This window comes from Pecten maximus, chromosome 4 (assembly GCF_902652985.1).
Source record: "Pecten maximus chromosome 4, xPecMax1.1, whole genome shotgun sequence".
NCBI classification, from domain to species: Eukaryota; Metazoa; Mollusca; class Bivalvia; order Pectinida; family Pectinidae; genus Pecten; species Pecten maximus.
Window position 1 is genome coordinate 35,187,928 of NC_047018.1, and position 19,772 is coordinate 35,207,699.

General features: G+C 34.9%; 1 protein-coding gene across 1 annotated transcript; it reads left to right on the forward strand.

Annotated features, from left to right (window-relative positions):
• Positions 1–898: 898 nt before the first annotated feature.
• On the forward strand, positions 899–16,016 carry LOC117325945 (heat shock 70 kDa protein 12A-like). Its single transcript, XM_033882475.1, has 7 exons — positions 899–964; positions 2,277–2,317; positions 8,058–8,360; positions 10,862–11,068; positions 11,308–11,452; positions 12,495–13,524; positions 14,262–16,016. Exons 3-7 carry the CDS (start codon positions 8,076–8,078, stop codon positions 14,263–14,265), a joined length of 1,671 nt encoding a protein of 556 aa, XP_033738366.1. The 5' UTR covers positions 899–964; positions 2,277–2,317; positions 8,058–8,075; the 3' UTR covers positions 14,266–16,016.
• Positions 16,017–19,772: the final 3,756 nt, after the last annotated feature.

Genomic DNA, 19,772 nt, shown 5'->3' on the forward strand with positions numbered 1-19,772 from the left:
CAAAATCACGGGGACCGAAATAAACTACCAAACCAAGGGAAGTAACCGTACAGGACAAATCAAACTATATTGCTACCTAACAACAACTTACCAATAAAGAAATTCACCAGCAGTCTTCATTATGATAAATTAAATTATATTCTAGGAATAATTTTTAATAATTGTAACTAACGATCTGTTCAGGTATCGTGTTCTTGAAGTTGGGGCGTCAAATAATGCAACAGAAATCCCTGTATGATTAGTTTCTTAAATATCATAAAGTGGCATTTCGTCTGTTGTTTGCTGAAACGTAATTTGAATCATTAGAGTGAGAGACTGCGTTTCAGAGACTGATCAACAGATATACGATAATGACATCATCAATATGTTTTTGCTTTTTAAAGACAACATTATAGATATAATTAGTCGATATGTCTGAATGTGAAATCAAAATAGTTTTTTATTTACTATTTCTCTGAGGGATAAAGTTTGCTCTCATGGAGACACGATACAAAGTTAATAGCCTGCTGAAAAATAAGATATCAAAATATTTCATTTTAGATTTTGAATCTTTTTTTTTTCATGAAATAAAATGTCGTTCTAAACACATCATGGCCATTTATTGATATTACTGATGTGTGTTTGAGGTATGGTAGCGTACCCCATATTTTAGCTCGGGACAGAAAGACAAAAGTGGCTCGCCAAGGCTCGCCACTTTTGTCTTTCTTTACCCTCGCCAAAATACAGCTTATATTTTAAGACACTGACCATGCATTCTCTATATACACAAGATTTTAAGTCGTATTGTGTAATCGTGCGTTAACCTGTCACACAAACAAGAATGCCATAATTACCGACACCGCGGCAATAATACATCGTTTCTCATTGGCTGAAAAAATCAAAAGTAGAATGTGGGGTTTTCCCATTTGTGAAGACGATTTAATAGAAAGGTTAATTCATCAGGGCCTAAAAATTGGACATTCAGGTGAGAGAAATTTAATGTGTGGACTGGGCATACATGAAGATCTGTTTGGGTTTTTAAATGTTCTATTCACAGTTGTGTGAAGCAGGACAGTAGTAAACTTTAAGGGGCATCTAAACAGCAAATCCAGTCAAAACAGTGATATTTTACATGCCTACTATAGTGCAATTTAACAGAAGTAACATGATGAACTTTTAGTATGTCTCATGGCAAACCGTTGGACTTGCTGTTGACATGTTATTTGTTAAGCTGTTTGTAAATTTCAACAAAACATACGAAAAATGCATGTTTCAGTGGGAAATAATTTGCTCATTCATATCGCATATATTACACATACACAAACTTACCATGTCGTGTTGCTCACTAGTGTCTAAAGCACAAAACATGAGCATTGGTTTGACCAGATTTGGCTTTATTATATGTATAAACACTGTTTTAATTTTGACCTAGAAATGCAAATGGCGATCGTGAATGATATCATACAAATATGGCATATAAAGAGGTATTTCAAACATCAAAAATGCTCTTATTAGACAACATAAAGAATTCTAGAAATGGCAAGAAAACTGCTTTAGAAAAAAATGTTCAACTGTTGAGTTTGGGGAAAATTGCCTATTTCTGAAAAAAGGCCACAAACTCACCAGTTAAACAATGTTACTTTAAAAGGTCCTTGTTACGATGGTCAGATAGAAAAAACTGATAGCGTCTACAGCACATTTTTAGTGATTGTGACAAGCTACATGTTCAAACAAACATTTTGGTATATTACATGACTATCTATTGTGCAAATATTTAGATATTGATTTTTGTTTGAAGTTCAACATTATTTTGCTATATAGATGACCCTTAACATTATCGAGTATGGGAAAGCATTTGGTTTCATGGTTCATATAAACATAGTATCAATAAGTAGCTGTACCAGGAGTGTGAGAGGCCCAGTTTAGAAACCCCACTCGCCCTGTAGACCAAGCCTGGTTCGTTTGGTAACAAATAGGCGCCTTGAAATACAATCAAAAAATATTAAATTGATTTTATTTTAACAAAATAAGGTGCACAGTGGCAATAACACTGACCTACCTAGTTATATCAAAACACTTTTTTTATCTAAAACCGATCTCAGGACTACGACCTTACCATACTTTTATATATGAAAATTCCAATGTATCCTCAAAAATACCTGAAGAATATGAGGAGCAGCGTACAGGTGATAAATTGATATACATGTAAACTGTCGATGCTAACAACCCAACTCGCATATAAAATCTAACAACAAGAAACTTATATACAGAGTATTCACAGAAACATACCGTTACAGTGTACAGTGGACAACGACGAAAGAGAAGCAGCTACAGACAGGTAAGAAGGAACGATTACATTTGCATTACACGTAAATAGGGCGCAACATTAGTTTAAGTTCTGGGAAATGGCAAGTGTTATTTAAAAAATATGCTTATAACAAACATTTTATTTTATTGTGGTTCAGAATACATATTAATTATTCATGACAAGTGTAAAAAAGATTTTTCCTGTAATGGAGAAAAATAGCAGCTTAAGAAGTTTCTATGGGAGTGAAAAAAAATAGATACTAATAATGCCTATTTGGTGTAATAAATATTTTAAAGTAGGAAACAAGAGTGTGTTCTAAAAGCAATGGCTTTATAAATATAAATGACTTATTAAAAGATAATTATGATGCTTTTTGTAATTTTGTGGAATTTTCACAAAAAAATCATGTAAAAACTAACTTTCTCACATATCAAGGTATTGTTAACACTAATAAAACTATATGTCCAATGGTGATACTTTAAATACTTTCATAGGTTATCCATACATACCCTTAAATTTAGAAATATTCATGAAGCATAAGTGCTAATCTAAAACTTCTAGGCCTTCTTTTATATTTCCACAACCTCTAATCAATGCTCATATGTATATACATTGTATATTTGAGATTTAATTAGCAGTAAGTCAATTTGACATAACCACAGTTTTTATTAATGAATATTCATTGAACGAATGGAAATATGTGAGGGTTAAATTGTTTAAAACAATACAAAGCGACAGATTCAAACACATACTATTTAATTCATAGAAACTTTAATCTCCATTTTACACAATATTTCCCCTATGATGGAACAATATGGCCACAGCTGCAACCCAATTATGACTAGATCCTGAGAGGGTTCTGACTTTCTGACCGCCTGTGATAAACACTTAATGGCCCGCCAGTGCCTCCCTGGTATCAGAGATGGCATATATCCCCTCCTTGCATACAGTCCAAGCCCCAGCCCCCAAAATTTTCCAAATGTCTACCTGTGTGTCCCCAAGGTGGACAACACCCCCTAGCGGTATCGCTTGTGAAGTGGATCAACCCTGGGGGTTCCATATCCCCCCTTACCTGCCCTCCCCGGTTAACATGGGTAGGACCTACATGTTAGTCACATGTATATTTGGGCTATATTGTGCCTGGATTGCATATCCAAGAGCCTCTGATTATCTGCTTGTAGTTATAATGACTAGATACATGATATCACAAGTAAACTGATTGCCTGATGACTATATATATATATATATATATATATATGCTTGTAGCTGATGAAGCGCGCAAGAAACTGTCTTATCCACCGACATTTGTATTCAGTTGTTCAAGAATATAATTCCCAGCACACTACCATGCTCACAAATTTATGGCAAACACATGTACACTGTCTTGTCCACTGAAGACCACAGTCTGTCCAGGTCTGAACTTTCGATATCGTCCATTCCTTGTTTGGTTTCCAACTCCTAGATGACAGGGGCATATATGGCTTTACCCTTGCACTGGAATTCTCTCTAACAGATGAACTCAAAGCAGTATATCATTCCTAGGCACATATGTACAAGTATAACAAATTGGGCGGGTGGGTAGAGAATTTTGTGTGTCAGTTATGCTACAATGGAGCTGCATGTAATCAGGGTCACTAAGACGCTAACGTATCAACTGTACAGTGTACGGAAGACGAGTTATTTCCCTTGGCCCTACCTCTAACAAGGCTAATGCTTGGTTGTTTAAAGAAGATTAGTTTACCAACATTACATTAATAATCTCAATTCTATATGATATATTTGCATTGTTATGAACTTGAAAAAAATTTAAAATACAAAAAAAAAGTTCTGGTTGACACAGGTACACATAAAGCTCATACAACACATAAAGAGGTAGAACATAAGCTTCAATATCTCTACTGTCAGCTTAAGATTCATCTTAATAGCGAATTCAGTGACTTATATACGCCTAAAACAATACTATGATGCGATTTTAATGGAAGTGCGTTGATCAAGTTTTAATATTCATCATGGCCAATCTTTTACCTTGCTGGTGTCTTATAATTGTAAGTCTCGACAAGACATCCAAAACTGCATAGTTAAGGGGTCAATTAGCTCATATGTACCACATATATTGCAAGCAGTAACTACTACGTTATGCTCACAATAGGGGCATTCGTTGGAACGGATTTGACTTTATAGACGTATACATACTGATTTTATCTTAATCTTGAAATGCAAACGGTGCGATTAATATTACACAGATATATCTTTGCACATCTATGACATAATTCAACAATGAATTGTCTATATTTTATGGGACAAGTGTATGGATTATGGAGTTTTTTTTATTCGTGTGATTAACATGTATTCGAGAGAGGTACGTGCCCCTTGTGTACCTGTTTCAAGAGACGTATTCTACAGCTATACGTCTCAGTAACCTTCAATGCACATATTACACGCATTGTGTAACAGATATCCTCAGACGATAAAACAAACGGTTGTAAACCGTACTACACGTGTATTTTTGTTATAATGTCTGGCGACTCAGACGAAACCTTGCTTTACACAATTTAATATCCAGTCAGCTAGGTATGTAATACATTTAAAAGCAGTTTTCTGACAGTTAACATACACATAATCAAAATGTTTATAAAGGAAAAAATAACTTCTTAAATATTGTTTTTCATATATATATATATTCATTTATTATTGGTTCATGACTGCCAACAATAAGGCAACTGGTTTATCTGTCACGCCTCTTTTTCAGTACCGGAAATACGAGCATATCCATATATACATATAACGTTAAATTGTAATTGTCTCTGCCATCTCGGAATATAGCATCATTTGATCACCACTTAATCCCTTCCATCTCGAGTCTTTTTGCTTTACCATAGGTGTATCATTAACTGTTGATATTTCAAATGTTATAGTATGTATACTATTTGACAAGCCATTGCTCACACTACAGATCATGCGATGTAATAACAAGAAAACAGATTAATGTTACTATTACTAAATATTTCCTTGATATTAACGAAATAACGCTGATCATATTGGGGATAAAAGGTGCATGTTACTGTGTTCATTTATTTCCTTCGCGTGAACATAGATGTATTAAAAAGTCTCACACAACTATTTATTTTACTATATGTTATTACAGTGACTCCATCCCCTCAAACGCTCATATGAAGTTCAAACGATGTGAAATTGATATCAATTTAAAGTTTAAAAATTTAGTTTCCTGAAAAAGGATGTTATTGGATAGGTTTAATAGCACATAAGAGCACATCATAACTTAAAGAGGCTTGCCCGCAGAGATTTTTACACATGACAGATTGTTGGAATTTTTGAGTTTTTTCATTTTATTTTCCTTATAAAACGCTGAAAAGTGATATTAAAACCTCATTTTTTAATATTATTTATTTAATCGCAACCCGCAATAAGTCCCCGCTATAAAGTGGAGTCTAATTTGATTGACACATCAAAGAAACAAGCACATGCACAGTGCCGCACAGTGATAACTTCAAAGGCAGCGGCGATTTACAATGAAGATTTGCCGTTATATTCCATACATTTCCCTCTCAGGTTGAGTTTTAAAACGTCTTTTAAATACATATTCTGTAATTGTTTTCAAGAAAGAAAGTCGGAAATCCTCTAATTTTGTCACATAGAAACGTATACTGAAGTTTATTTAGTGATCGGAGATGTGCCGTTTACCGGTCCGTCTGCGGGAAAGCCTCTTTATAGGACATTAACCCTGATATTCACCGTAGACATTCGTGGAGCTCACGCCTTCTTTCAACTGGAATCCTACGTCATTCTATTTTAAGCAGGAATGTATATTTTTGATTTTCAAAATTTCAAAACGCTATTCTTTATAATCGTATGCAATAAAAGTATCCATTCTTCGTTACTTACTCAATCGATAACATGAAACATAGATATTTATACATAAAATATGCAAACAGTGTCAATATCATCGACCAAGCCAGTTATATAAAAAGCCTTCTTTACCTAAAACCGATCCCAATATTTACGACCTTAACATACGGAACAAATTATATCTAACCTCTGCATTCCGGCTAAGTTTCTATCTAACAATCGCCTTCTTTCTTTGAAAAAATACTTGAAAACATGAAAAATAGACGGAGCAGAGTATAGGAAATATATCCATACGACTGTCTATTGTCGATACTATCACCTTGATGCACATATAAAAAATTTGCATTACTTAAACTACAAATCCCAGTATTTTATAACATTTAAATGAACCAAAAGTAGCTAGATATTTACAATATAAATGTAAAAGCAATGTTAAAAAGGCATGCCGGCCATAACAACTTAATGGCATCTAAGAAGTGTAAGGCATCTTAATACACTGATTATTGCAGTTGATATCGAATACTACTTTAGTACTGTACTGATAAGTTCTACCATTCTATATTATACCAAAAAGTAGGATTCAGTTCTATTTATAGCATCAGATAAAACACTTTCCTGCACTTAGTCAGTCTTTTGTGAATTCGCCCTTACATCCATGTATAATGAACTATGTCAGTTTATGATTGTTTGTTTACATGATAATTCTATTCATATGTTTGAATGTATTGGCACTACAAGCATGTACCAACAACTCCTGTAACTCAAAATTTTGATATGGATAGGTTTGGGGCTGCTTAATTACAAATACGAATCATCCATATAAAGCATGATGAATGAATAAACAAATGAATAAATCAATCAATAAATCAAATTCATTGGTACGTGTTTTATACAGTTCCATTTCCAAACTCCAGCGTGATCTTTTGATATTATCGGGAAACTGAATTCAATTTTAGCGCAGATAGTTTTGAAAACGAAACTGTCAATTGTGAAAACAGGAAAACATGATACATGCCGAGAGACAATTAAAAACATCTGTTAATACATCAGATTTAGGTACAGTTCTGACAATGTTACTTGATAACTCACAGTCAATTCAATATTATGAAAAAAAGTGAAAAATTCCCAACATTATACTAAATTATATTTGTAAACAACAGGTCCCATCTTCTATGCAAGTTGTTTTCTTAGCGAAATTCTTCTAATTTCTTTTGCCTATTTTGTTTTTTAAGTGACGCTGTAGCTCTTTTCTGCCTCAGGCGAATCACTTGGGAAGTCCTTTTTGTTTATAGCCGTGTTATGTGGTTTATTATACTTTATCCTATATGACGCGAAGCATTTGCATATATAGACTATTGATCAACGATGAGATATTTCCTTTTATAGTTATTGATTAGCATATTTATGTACATATCTCAGCGAAATCCAATGTTCATTTTCCATAAGGTTTTACACATGATATATGATAATATGCTATGAAATGCTAAAAAGATAACAGTTCAAAATTGTTTAAACCGTGACGTCGCTTTAAAGGCATCTTCTGATAGATATATGATTTATAGAATATTACCACAAGGAAATAACAAATTGATTGAAAGTAAAAAGTATATCTTTTGAACACTTCTAAAAATGAATCCTTACATTCTATGAATATCAACTATCAGCTGTTGTAGTTTTGGGTGATTTTGAGCTTCAAAAAGAAAGCAGCGGTTAAACTATCAGTCTGAATCAATTCCAAACAGAAAACCTGGCAATAAAATCTAGAAATTTGTGTCCTCATCACCTTCTAATCACTGTCTATCTAAGATTTAGTAGTCTTACATGTTTCACCTAGAATCATCTAAAGACGATTGTTTGAGCGTGAATTTGTATTTGATCACAAAAGTAATTATTTTCTTCACAGCTTGATGATCTACCAAACATGGATATTCCTATATCCTCACTTGCCATACATATTGGGGAGACACACTCCAGTTATGCCTTGGCTTTCTTCCACGATTTAGAAAAAAGTGAATTATATGGGGCGTCATGTAAGCGATGGCCATATAGCAAGTTCCGTCTTGAAACGTCGACTGCTCTTCTGTTGAAACCAAACAAGAGTTTCGACTCCTTTGGTGGCGAGGCTGACAGACATTATGCTGATATGGCAGAGGAAGGGGAGGACCAAAGTAATTATTACTACGTCCGGAACTTACACCATGTTGAGGTATACCGGTCATTCAAAGCAAATTGATCATTTGATTTTAGTAATCATGTTTTTTTATGAAGTGAAATACGTAGAAAATATTTACAAATGTAAAGTGATATCGAGTGTTATATATACTAGCGGAATAAAGGAATGATTTACTTTCGATAGTTATTATATTGCATGATTCGTTGATGATGCGCTCATGTTGTGGGTTTCTCGATTATTACTGAATACATTTTGATGATTTTTGTTATCCTATCACAGACGGCGCTTGCGGGAATTCCGTTAAAACAAGGGTACCCTACGCCGTTTCCTGATCCCGATAAGTAGTGTGTGACCCCAGCCCTGGCATCAGTCGCTACTCATACTCTCCTGAACATTGACCCACTCCTGAATAAGGCCTGCGAGGGTTGAGCGACGTTTTTGGGTGGTGTGATGTTAATACCTAATCCCGATATCTTACTGCTGTAAGATTACGATGGATAACCATGAGAGGTGTTTTCACGCCTTCAGATATCCCTGCCCATACCATAATAGACCCTTTATCGAATCTGTTGCTTGCCGCTATGCAAGCGTCAGAATATCGCTCACCATGACGTTGATAGACACGTTGTCGTCTATCTGACCCGTAAAACGTAAAGGGAAACTCGATGGGCCAGACGGAACCGATTAGGTGCAGTGCAAGCAGCCACTGCATTCGACGTTGGCGTCGCCTCTGCGTATATGGCCGACCAACAAAGGGACGTTGTTGCCTTGATTGGAACTCTTGCAACCGATTTCTAACCGTTCATGGATACACTGGTCGACCATGAATGTCGACAATTTAACGTGCCGTCTCCGTCTGCAATCGAATATGGAGGTACCACAGACGTATGTCTCCATCTTGACGTCGCGACGAAATCCTTTTGACTCTGAGACTCCAAACGAAACGGGATATTGTTGTCTCATTTACACCATATCGCTTGACTAAATGACATTGCGAATGCTCCTGTATTATCAGAGCAATGTCCCTACCCCTATTGACTTCACTCAATCGCGGCATTTCGCTGTACACTCGCTTTGAAATGAAATGTTGTGTAACTGATCTATAATGTTCGACTAGTGATAATTTACCTGCACATATGGTGCAAGAATACTCCGGATACACGATTTCTTGAAAAGTCTGCTGAAAGGAGGTAGATCGGCGTACATTTAATTGAATTTAGACAACGTGTCTAAAAGCTATTTAAAAAAAAAAAAATCTTTATTTTTTTTCCTGCTGTTATATCTATATCTGTTTACCACAACAAGGTATTGGCGGAGTATGGCTCATCTCTGCGATGGCCGACCTTTTTATACTTACTTATTTTTAGAAAATTCAACTTTTTTTATTGCATTTCTGTTGAGTAAAGGTGTGGCCTATAAAAGAAGCGCCTAACAATATGTGCTTCGAGCCGGCTACCATAACCTGAATCAGTTAGGTAGACTTTTTCCAATGCTCAGACCAGCGAACCAGGTGTTTACTCATCCTGGGGCACTAAACTAATTTAACTTAAGAGATCTTAAAGCTAAAGTGATATGTATCTACATTTTACATATACAGTGGAAAATGTATACATTTTCGAACGAAATGATGCACTAGGTAAATAAACTGTATACAAACATACAATTTAAAATTGTACAACATCATGATGCACCTGCTAAACAAACATATAATTGTATAAATAATGTGACTTCGGGGAGTTTAACAACATTTTTCTTAAATTCTTGGCCAATGGAGTTGTGCTCCATGGTTAAATAGCGGGAAATTCAAAATAGATACGTTTGTGAAAAATTTTCGAGGCAATCTGCCCCTTTATCAAAAGTACACAAGTAAATCACAAACGATCACATATAGACATAGAACATGGAACAGTTACACAAATTTAGTAGGTAAACTACGAAAATTATCTTTGTGTTTTTGAAAACGATCCCTTCGCCGAGCGCCTATTATCATTAGAAAACATCTTAGGGGGTATACAAATGGTAAAAGTAGATAAATAATATAACTAAAAGATCCAACAATATAATATCGCGAGTTGAAGTGATGTGATGGCAGCGCATGCTTTGTAGTGAATGTTTTTTTGTTTTTGAACGCGGTAGGTTCATTTCGTCCCGGAAATCTCGGCCCAAACAGCTGGTAGCAGTGACAATTTTACCACAAGGGAATAACAAATAATTGAAAGTGAAAAGTGAAAAATGTATAATTTAAATATTAAAAATCCATTAGAATGGTGGTAGAAAAGTCCTATTTTGGTAACGATAACCGGATGGTTGTGTAAGGACGACTCGTCAAAAACCGATAACATGTACTATACACTGTATATATTATATCATAACAGGGTGCCGTGGATAAGAACAATTTGATACATATATCCCCGAATGTCAAGAAAGTTAATGGTGAAAAACGTTCGTAGGTTTACAGTATGCATGCTGAGAAAGGAATTCTTTATTCGAAGGATGATGGAAGGCACTATACTAATATACATATTATTTTGCAGAAATTCAACAAAAATACAAAACTTAAAGATGAGACTGGCAAAATGATCAATGTGTTTGATATCTTTGTTCATATAATACGATTCCTCGTGGGAGATTTTGCAAAGACTGTAAAGGATTTAATACCAGATAAACGTATCTACGTAATCTGTATTCCTGCGAGATGGGGCTACAGCGCCAAACAGTTAGTAAGAGAGGCCGCAGAAATGGTAGGTGGTATAACAATTTAAGAGCTTGGTCGCATATATTTATTTCTCAAAATGTAAACAAGTATCATCTAAAAACATTCAAATATATAATTGATCACAGTAAAAAGGTACGTTTTAGAATTCTTCATTAGTTATTAATTTGTATTTCTATAATCTAAAAACTTTTGTAAATTCGCTTGTTTTATGTTATCTCAATTACATATCATTTCCTAGTACACGTAATTATTCTGTTCTCTCAGGCTGGTATACCTAGGGATGAACTAAAGGTGGTCTTTGAACCTGTTGTGGCCAAATTTGGCTTCCATAAGGACAAAGACATCGACAAGAAATCATTTTACGAAGCGGCAAAATCTGGAGCTGAATACGTTATCCTGGACTTGGGAGGTAAAGGTTTTTATTTCGATGATAATCAACTATTATCGCTATGCATTTCTCCGTTGACGATACATTCTTTTTGCAGTTTAATATCTTGATGTTGTACACAATTAAGTATGAAGTGTAAGTATCTAAAAGGTTTGGTATAATTTGGCAAAGCAATTCATTCTTTTAATTTCTGCTTTCCGCATTGAAATATTTTTTTGAATGTTTATATTCTGGTTAAGAAGCATTAATGATCTAGTTTATGACTTACATACAAGAAGCATGATATGCATGCAGCATCTGCGATATATATATTACCATAATATAATTATATCGTTGATGATGGTATATATATATGCCTAAGTTACTTATGAAACATGAAGTACGTGCTATATGGAAACTGAATAATTGCAAGCATCTGTATATTTACAAGAGTTTAAGGACACACGTATTCATTTGAAAATTTCTGTTTAGCATATGTGCGAGTGGCTGCGAGTTTATGACTGGGCCTATTAGCAGATGAGCAGAGATATTATGACAGAAATATCAAATTAGCCAGTTTGCTTTAAATAGAAGGGGCCGCGGTGGTCGAGTGGTTAAGGTGTCCCGACACTTTATCACTAGCCCTCCACCTCTGGGTTACGAGTTCGAAACCTACGTGGGGCAGTTGCCAGGTACCTGACCATAGGCCGGTGGTTTTTCTCCGGGTACTCCGGCTTTCCTCCACCTTCAAAACCTGGCACGTCCTTAAATGACCCTGGCTGTTAGTAGGACGTTAGATAAAAAACAAACCAAACAAACCAAAGCTTTAAATACATGTAGAAATATTTTGTCTTTAACAGCATATAATGAATAGTAATTCCTTCTTGTGTTATTTTTTGTCCTGTATATACATTCCATTAGGTGGTATACTAATATTTCCATGCGTCCGTATATCCGTTGTTAACGACGGCATACATTTTACAGTTGCTATATATTCTTAAAACTGTAGTTATCATGTCACTGAACCCCTACTGGTTAATGTTAGATTATGAATGGATACATATTTATTGATATATTTATTCAGTTAGAGCCGCCGATATATCTTGCCATCAGCATGGAGGATTTATTAGACATCTGCTCCCGTCCAAAGGAAGCGCACTTGGGGGTGATACTGTTACTGAGGAATACGTGAAATTCCTGGGAAAGATTTTTGGGGAGAAATATTTGGTACGGCTGAAAGAGGAATACACAGAAGAATATCTCGACATACTACATGGTTTCCTAGCAAGAACCCGTCACATTTCAGGAGAAATGAACAAATTCATTGGTTTACATACACAATTGCTGTTGACTTGTTTTGGCAGAAAGAAAGATGATGTTGACCTGAGCCGTTTCGATGGCAGCGTACACATAAATACTTCTTACAGACTTAGAATCAGTATGGCACAGTGTCAACGTCTATTTGAAAAATATATCACAGCTATTGAAAGAAGTATTGAGCGGATCATACAAGATGAACGGTTCGAAGATTTTGAATACTTATTGATGATAGGTGAGTTCTCGGAATTTGAACTTGTTACAAGGGCTATACGGAAGACGTTTCCTCAAAAGAAAATCATCGTTTCACGCGATGCAGGACTTTCTGTCCTCAAAGGGGCGGTATACTTCGGTTTTCTCTCGGAAACAAACACACAAGGTGTACAATATACTTACGGTATTCAGCACTGGCCAGAATTTAACAAATCCAAACACCCGTTGGACAGGCTAGTGGTTATAGACGGGGTCACACGATGCAAAGATGTATTTTCCAAATTCATTGAGAAGGGGCAGACTATTCCAGAGAACCAAAGAGTGTCCTGTGTGTGGACACCATTTTCGAACAGCAGTTACCATACTATAGACTGTACCGTGTATATTTCATCCCAAACTGACCCCATGTTTACCGACGACGATGGCTGCGCTGTACTAGGTGTCCTACACACACCCTTCACTGTCGATATGAAGAAGGAAGCTTTGAAGATCGAGCAAACTCTTATCTTCGGAAGAACGTGCATCACTTTACAGGCAAAGAACATGGCGACTGGACAGATCTGTGAAACACAGATTGAATATATGTAAGTTTTATTTTTTTTCAATTAACGTATCTTCTCAAAATCAAAATTTTTTTTTACGTTTACACTATTAAATGAAGAAATAATATATATATTGCAGTAATAATTCAGTCCTAGTCTGTTATATATATATTGGTGTTATATAGTGTACTGTTATATGATTATCATTTGCTACAGTAGTATCTACAATACATTGTCACATTAACGATAGAAACCAAAAACAAGTAGTCTTATTGCACTGCTGACACAGATTTGTTGATTTGTTCATCTCAATGTCAAAATGTATCTACATAAAGAAATAAAACTAACTTGTTCAGAAATACTGACATGAACTAAAAAATGTGAATCCTTTGCCTATTTCCCAATTCAGCCCTACTGGAAATAGATAGTTTTGTTATAATTGTACCGGCTCGTGAAATTGAGCTGTATTCGGTAGATAGATACACGAAGTGGAGTCTACAGACAAGTTGGAGACAATGGTTTCCTGGATGTATTTTTGATTCTAAGAAATGTATTTACTGACATGATAGGGGTGAGTCCAGTAGTGCGTCTAGTGGGTTACCATATATACCCCACTGGTCTACTGTCTAACGTCTCCGTATTACAAACTATAGAGGACACCTTTTAGGTCATAATCACATTATTGTCATTAAAATAGAGTCAAAACATTAAAAATCATAGCAGGCTCTTTTTGAAGTTCACTAAAGTTGAAATGGTTTCATGGTTTATTATTCTTACAGGTAGGAGCTCTACTGTAGAGTATTGATCGGGATGCTTACAGGAAAACAAACAGTGACGAAAACAAAGGCAACCATTTCTCATTCGACTAGCGTCGATTGCCGCCTGTGTGCTACTATTTGTGAGATATTTAACAAATCATCAAATGTACTTTGTACAAATTGTCTTCGTGACAGTATATTTACAATGATAAGGTGATATCATATTATTTCTACTGTTTTCTATCGGATAACTATCATGATATAGCAAGTATATTTAGCTAACAACATTGTACAGACTTTCATAAAACATACCTAACATATTACTGTCAACATAATAATTGGAAATTTTGCAATAATTCTTAACTGGCCGTATGAGCGATTCGAGCTATCTGCTCACTGGGGTAATTATCGAATTCATATTAATTAGCAAATGTAAATTTCAGTTGTTGGTTGATAAAAATGCTGGTTGATTAGGTGTTTCTAAAATGGATGAATTACGAATAACTTCCTCTTCATATTATTTTATCTTACATATCTTACACGCTGTTTAAACATGACACGCAATAACTTACTGGAATATTAAAAGTTGATGTACTAGTGTATTAGTTTACTTTTGATTATGTGGAGTTTAAATATGTACAGACTTCACAAATCAGACTCTCTCATTGCATGTCCAAGTGTTACTTGCACTCATTTATTTTTATTAGTAATTGCTGCATGAGAATGAAGTTATTTTGCATTTAACATTATACTATGACATTAGTATATATCATCACGACGTAAATCTGATTAACTTTTTAACTATGTAAGCTTGGATGTATGACGTCATAAGTTTATAACGATGAAGGTAAAAAAAGTATGACTTGTATGTCATACTCTTCCCAGAGATGGCCGATTTTGACCATAGCTGAGGGTTGTTTTTTATATGTTAGCAAAATCCTCGAAGACAGAGAATAAAAATTGAACTTTCTGTTCAGTGGTATGTTTATTAAAAAGAATTAATTCATTGCTCGTAGATTCATTATGAAACGAAACTTTGACAATATTTGAATTTAATTTTGTCTCATTTGATTTATCTTTATAATCTTGTTGCTTTTATCTTTTGTTATTCTTAACGAAAAAAAAACATGACATTATTTCTGTATATATTTTTTTATGTATGTAAGGAAATCCAAACGTGGAGTGATGGAATAGAATCATTGTATTATTCAGAATTTAGTTAAGATTGCTGGCTTGTGTTTGTGTTTTTGGTTAAGTCTTTTTTGATAATGTACATAATAATGACTTCTCTGTGATGAAAGATATTCTGAATAATATCTAGCAATATAAGATATATAATATCTTAACTGAGTGTTCATTTAATGACAACTGATGAAAATAGTCTCAGGAGTTTTTATTTTTGCGGGACTTTTCCAGCAAACAATAAATCTTCGAGACCAGTTTCCAAAAATCTTATTTTACAAAGCAAATTAACATAATTTTGAAATACTTTTTTTGCAAAATTACTCAGAAAATCAATACTTTGACAGATTTTAAAGTCAAAATGTGATGGAAAATATCAAGCAGAGTAGCCGTGTTTTTCTGCCAACTTCAGTTCTTGTTCGATTTTAGACTGGCACAGCCAATGGAAATTGCTTCTGGGTATATTACACTAGTGACACATGTAAAACTATTACATGGGCAAAGTCATTGGATAATATATCGATTATGTGATAAATTGTAATAATCAACATCCATATTGTATGATATACTTGCAATAAAATTACCTTATAGATTAAAAAAAAACAACATTTTTATTCTTTACTAAAAGTTGTCATTCAGAGATAACAAAAGGTTCAGCAAACATAAGATACACAATCTTATTAGAAACAGCGTTGTTTTGTTTTTGTTTTTGTTTTAATATTTTTTCTGATTATCATTTCCGTACACATTAACATTTTGCATGTTGCTATTTATGTAACATAGCATACGTGCAACAATGGCATGAGGCTGTGAAGATGAATTATTTGTGGGATCATCTCATCTTAAAATTGTAACGATTATCTATGGAAGGTGATGGAAATCAACCATGCGTATCGTATGATTGTAGATTAATGTTGAGTTAGATATTTACCTCTTAAGGATTTGGTCTTCTGAGGTTTCAGTCACGTTGAAGTCTCGTTTCGATTTTGCATAAACAGTTTTTGTTATGTACATTGTATAATCAAACAGTTGCAATTTTATAGCAAGCTTGTGTAAAAATTTTAGACTTTTTGTGTAAATAGATTTATTTCAAAAGAATTTCAAAAAATGGTCCATTTGCGGCAATTTTGAAAAGTGTAATTTTTCATTTTGTGCAAGGTTGAAATGTCACATTTTTTTTTTGCCTTTTTTGTTTTTACTCAAACCAGCATTGCGTTGGGAATTTTGAATGTTTCTAATTCATTTTGCTCTAAAACTGTAAAACACTGACCTCATATTATTGTATCAGTTTAAAACAGAAAAAAAACATTTGATCTACAAATATCTTTAAAAGTTTGTCAGCAGAACTTTTGATATCAAGCGTTATATCTAGCAAAATGGTGAAAAATTATGTATGTTATAACGTCACATAGAAACGACGTCATGACTTTTTAACAGATTCCCGCGCTTATTACTGCGCTGTTTAACGCAGTCAGAGTTTATTGAGCTGAAGAAGGGAGAGATGTAAATATATATTGTTAAATGGAAATTGACAAATAAAACACAGTTGAAACTAAGCTGCGCCTAGAGAAAAGCTGTAAACTTTTTTTTTCATTGCTGTTAGAATCTACGCATGTAAATATAATGACTTAATAATTAAAGGTTATGTTGGATTAGTTTTATCTAATGTGAGAAATTCTGTTTATCTAAAAGTATGTCATGATTAAAACATTACATTTATTTGAAGATAGGTTTAGATAATTTAATACAAGTTAACTTGACATTCTGTAGAGTTAGATTGCGACGTATTCAGTTTCAAATGTAAATGACCTCAAAGATTAGCATATTCATACGAAACATATCCGGGCTGTACATGTGTAGTGAGCGTGATGGTTTACCTATGTTTGAACAGCTGAAACTCGACTGGTTCAGATCAGAGACAGAAAAAAAGGTCTCGAGTTGCATTTCGCTGGTCATTCATTCATCGATCTATGAATATGCAGCACACTTGAACAATAAGCTGTCAATTTACAGAGGGCTGCCTATTTGAATGAGCATGTAGACTGATTTAGCCTGTTTTGTTAATCAGAAGCGGAAACCGTGCACAAAGACAATTTTCACCGGAAGTGCACAACAAATTGGGGACGTAATCGTCACCTGGAAGAACTCGATTTACCGAAAACTTTAATACTGTCAATATAACTGATTCTATGGATTGTTTTTATTAAACTAAACCCATTTTCCAAACGAGAACTTTCCTGCTCGGAGGCACATCCGCTTTTCATTTCAAAGTCTTCCAATAAAACATAGCAGCAACGCTGGGCCAAGGGAGATAACTCTCACAGTAGAAATACTGATAGAATTATCAGCATGTATTCAACGAATGATGATGTTGGCATGTTCTTGCCATGTGATTTTAAAGAAGAAGAAAACAAGATAACAAGAAATATATAATGATAAATCAGTTTGAATCATTTCTGGTGATGATAAAACTGCTTTTGAATCAGGAATATAATTTTATCAATGTGTTATTTGAAAAAAAATACATCCATACATGCCAATTCAGCTTGCATTCGATCTTAACTTTGTTTCGTTATGAACTGCATATCTGCATTTTGCTGTCGCGTCATATCCGGGGCCAAAAGAATATTATACGGCTATGCCGAAAAAATACGCTATGATGGCTATGTACTCCAGCACAGTTATAAACTAGTCTTCCGGTCGAACAATAGACACAGCTGATAATAAATACACGGTGTGAATTGGTGTTTTGAAGTGCTAATAATATACTTTGTATTTTTTTCTTTCAAATGTTGGTCTATTGAAGCTATTTTAACATAAAACACACACCTACATATGTATATCCAATAAGTAGGACCCCGTATTATGCTCGGCGCCCTCTGTTACTCATTTGGAATCGATTACAGACATAAAGCAAACAATTGGAATTATAGCTATAATTCTTCAATTGTTATTAAAAACTTATTTACAGATCGATATAAGTATCAAAACACTTTCTTTCGACTGAAATATAATAGTGTGTTTATATCACTATTCGCAAAAATTCAAATATGGAATACATGATAGTGGCACACCTCGGGGACTTAATTCCACCAGCAGGGCTCACTACCAAGTGATCTCAAAGAATTAAGTACAAAAAATATCGTTTTCATTACATCTTATACTAACGCTAAAATATAGAAGCAATTTCACCTGCTGTCGTGCCGATTGAACTGTAATGCAATTACTAGTCTCTCGACGGTCACTAAAGCTACATACTCCCGAACAACCTAAACATCTAGGAATTTCCCGTATACTTTCATAAATACACATTTTCTTTCAGTGTCTGATTCACGATAATCAGTTAGGTATGTATCAAGTCCGAAAACTGTCAAAAGCTCAAAATGTAAACATTGATATATGTTTCTTCGGGAGTATGTAGCTTTAATGTAGGGATGTTCTACGGTAAACAATTCTGGGATGGGGCTTCTACGGTCAACAATACTGGGATGGGGGTACTACGGTCAACAATACTGGGATGGGGGTACTACGGTCAACAATACTGGGGTGGGGGTACTACGGTCAACACTACTGGGTTGGGGGTTCTACGGTCAACAATACTGGGTTGGGGGTTCTACGGTCAACAATTCTGGGATGGGGGTACTACGGTCAACAATACTGGGATGGGGGTACTACGGTCAACACTACTGGGATGGGGGTTCTACGGTCAACAATATAGGGATGGGGGTTATACGGTCAACAATACTGGGATGGGGTACTACGGTCAACAATACTGGGATGGGGGTACTACGGTCAACAAGATAGGGATGGGGGTTCTACGGTCAAAAATACTGGGATGGGGGTACTACGGTCAACAATACTGGGATGAGGGTACTACGGTCAACAATACTGGGATGGGGGTACTACGGTCAACAATACTGGGATGGGGGTACTACGGTCAACAATATAGGGATATAGCTTCCTACAGATGTTCTGAATATGTGAATTTAAAACTGTCTATAATGAACGTTTCAGGTTTGATAACAACAAAATAAACATGGGTGCTATCAAGAGCTGGATATATTCGTTCAAGTAGTCACAAGGGATTTGAAATCATGATTGTCTCTCCTAATGAATTCCATAGGAAATATCAGTGATTTACAGCAGGCAATGCTCTTCCAACCTGAGCGAAGTCCGTCCAACTCTCCTGTGATTAGCTCCCCGAAAATATGCAAAGAATGTTCCTTACAAATTAAAGGATTAAACCAAAGCTAAGCAAATCGAACCAATAGAAATGTTCGATTGACCAGTAATTTTTATGTAGAAAATAAAGTAGAGAAATATTATTTCGTTAACCGTCCACAATTTGCT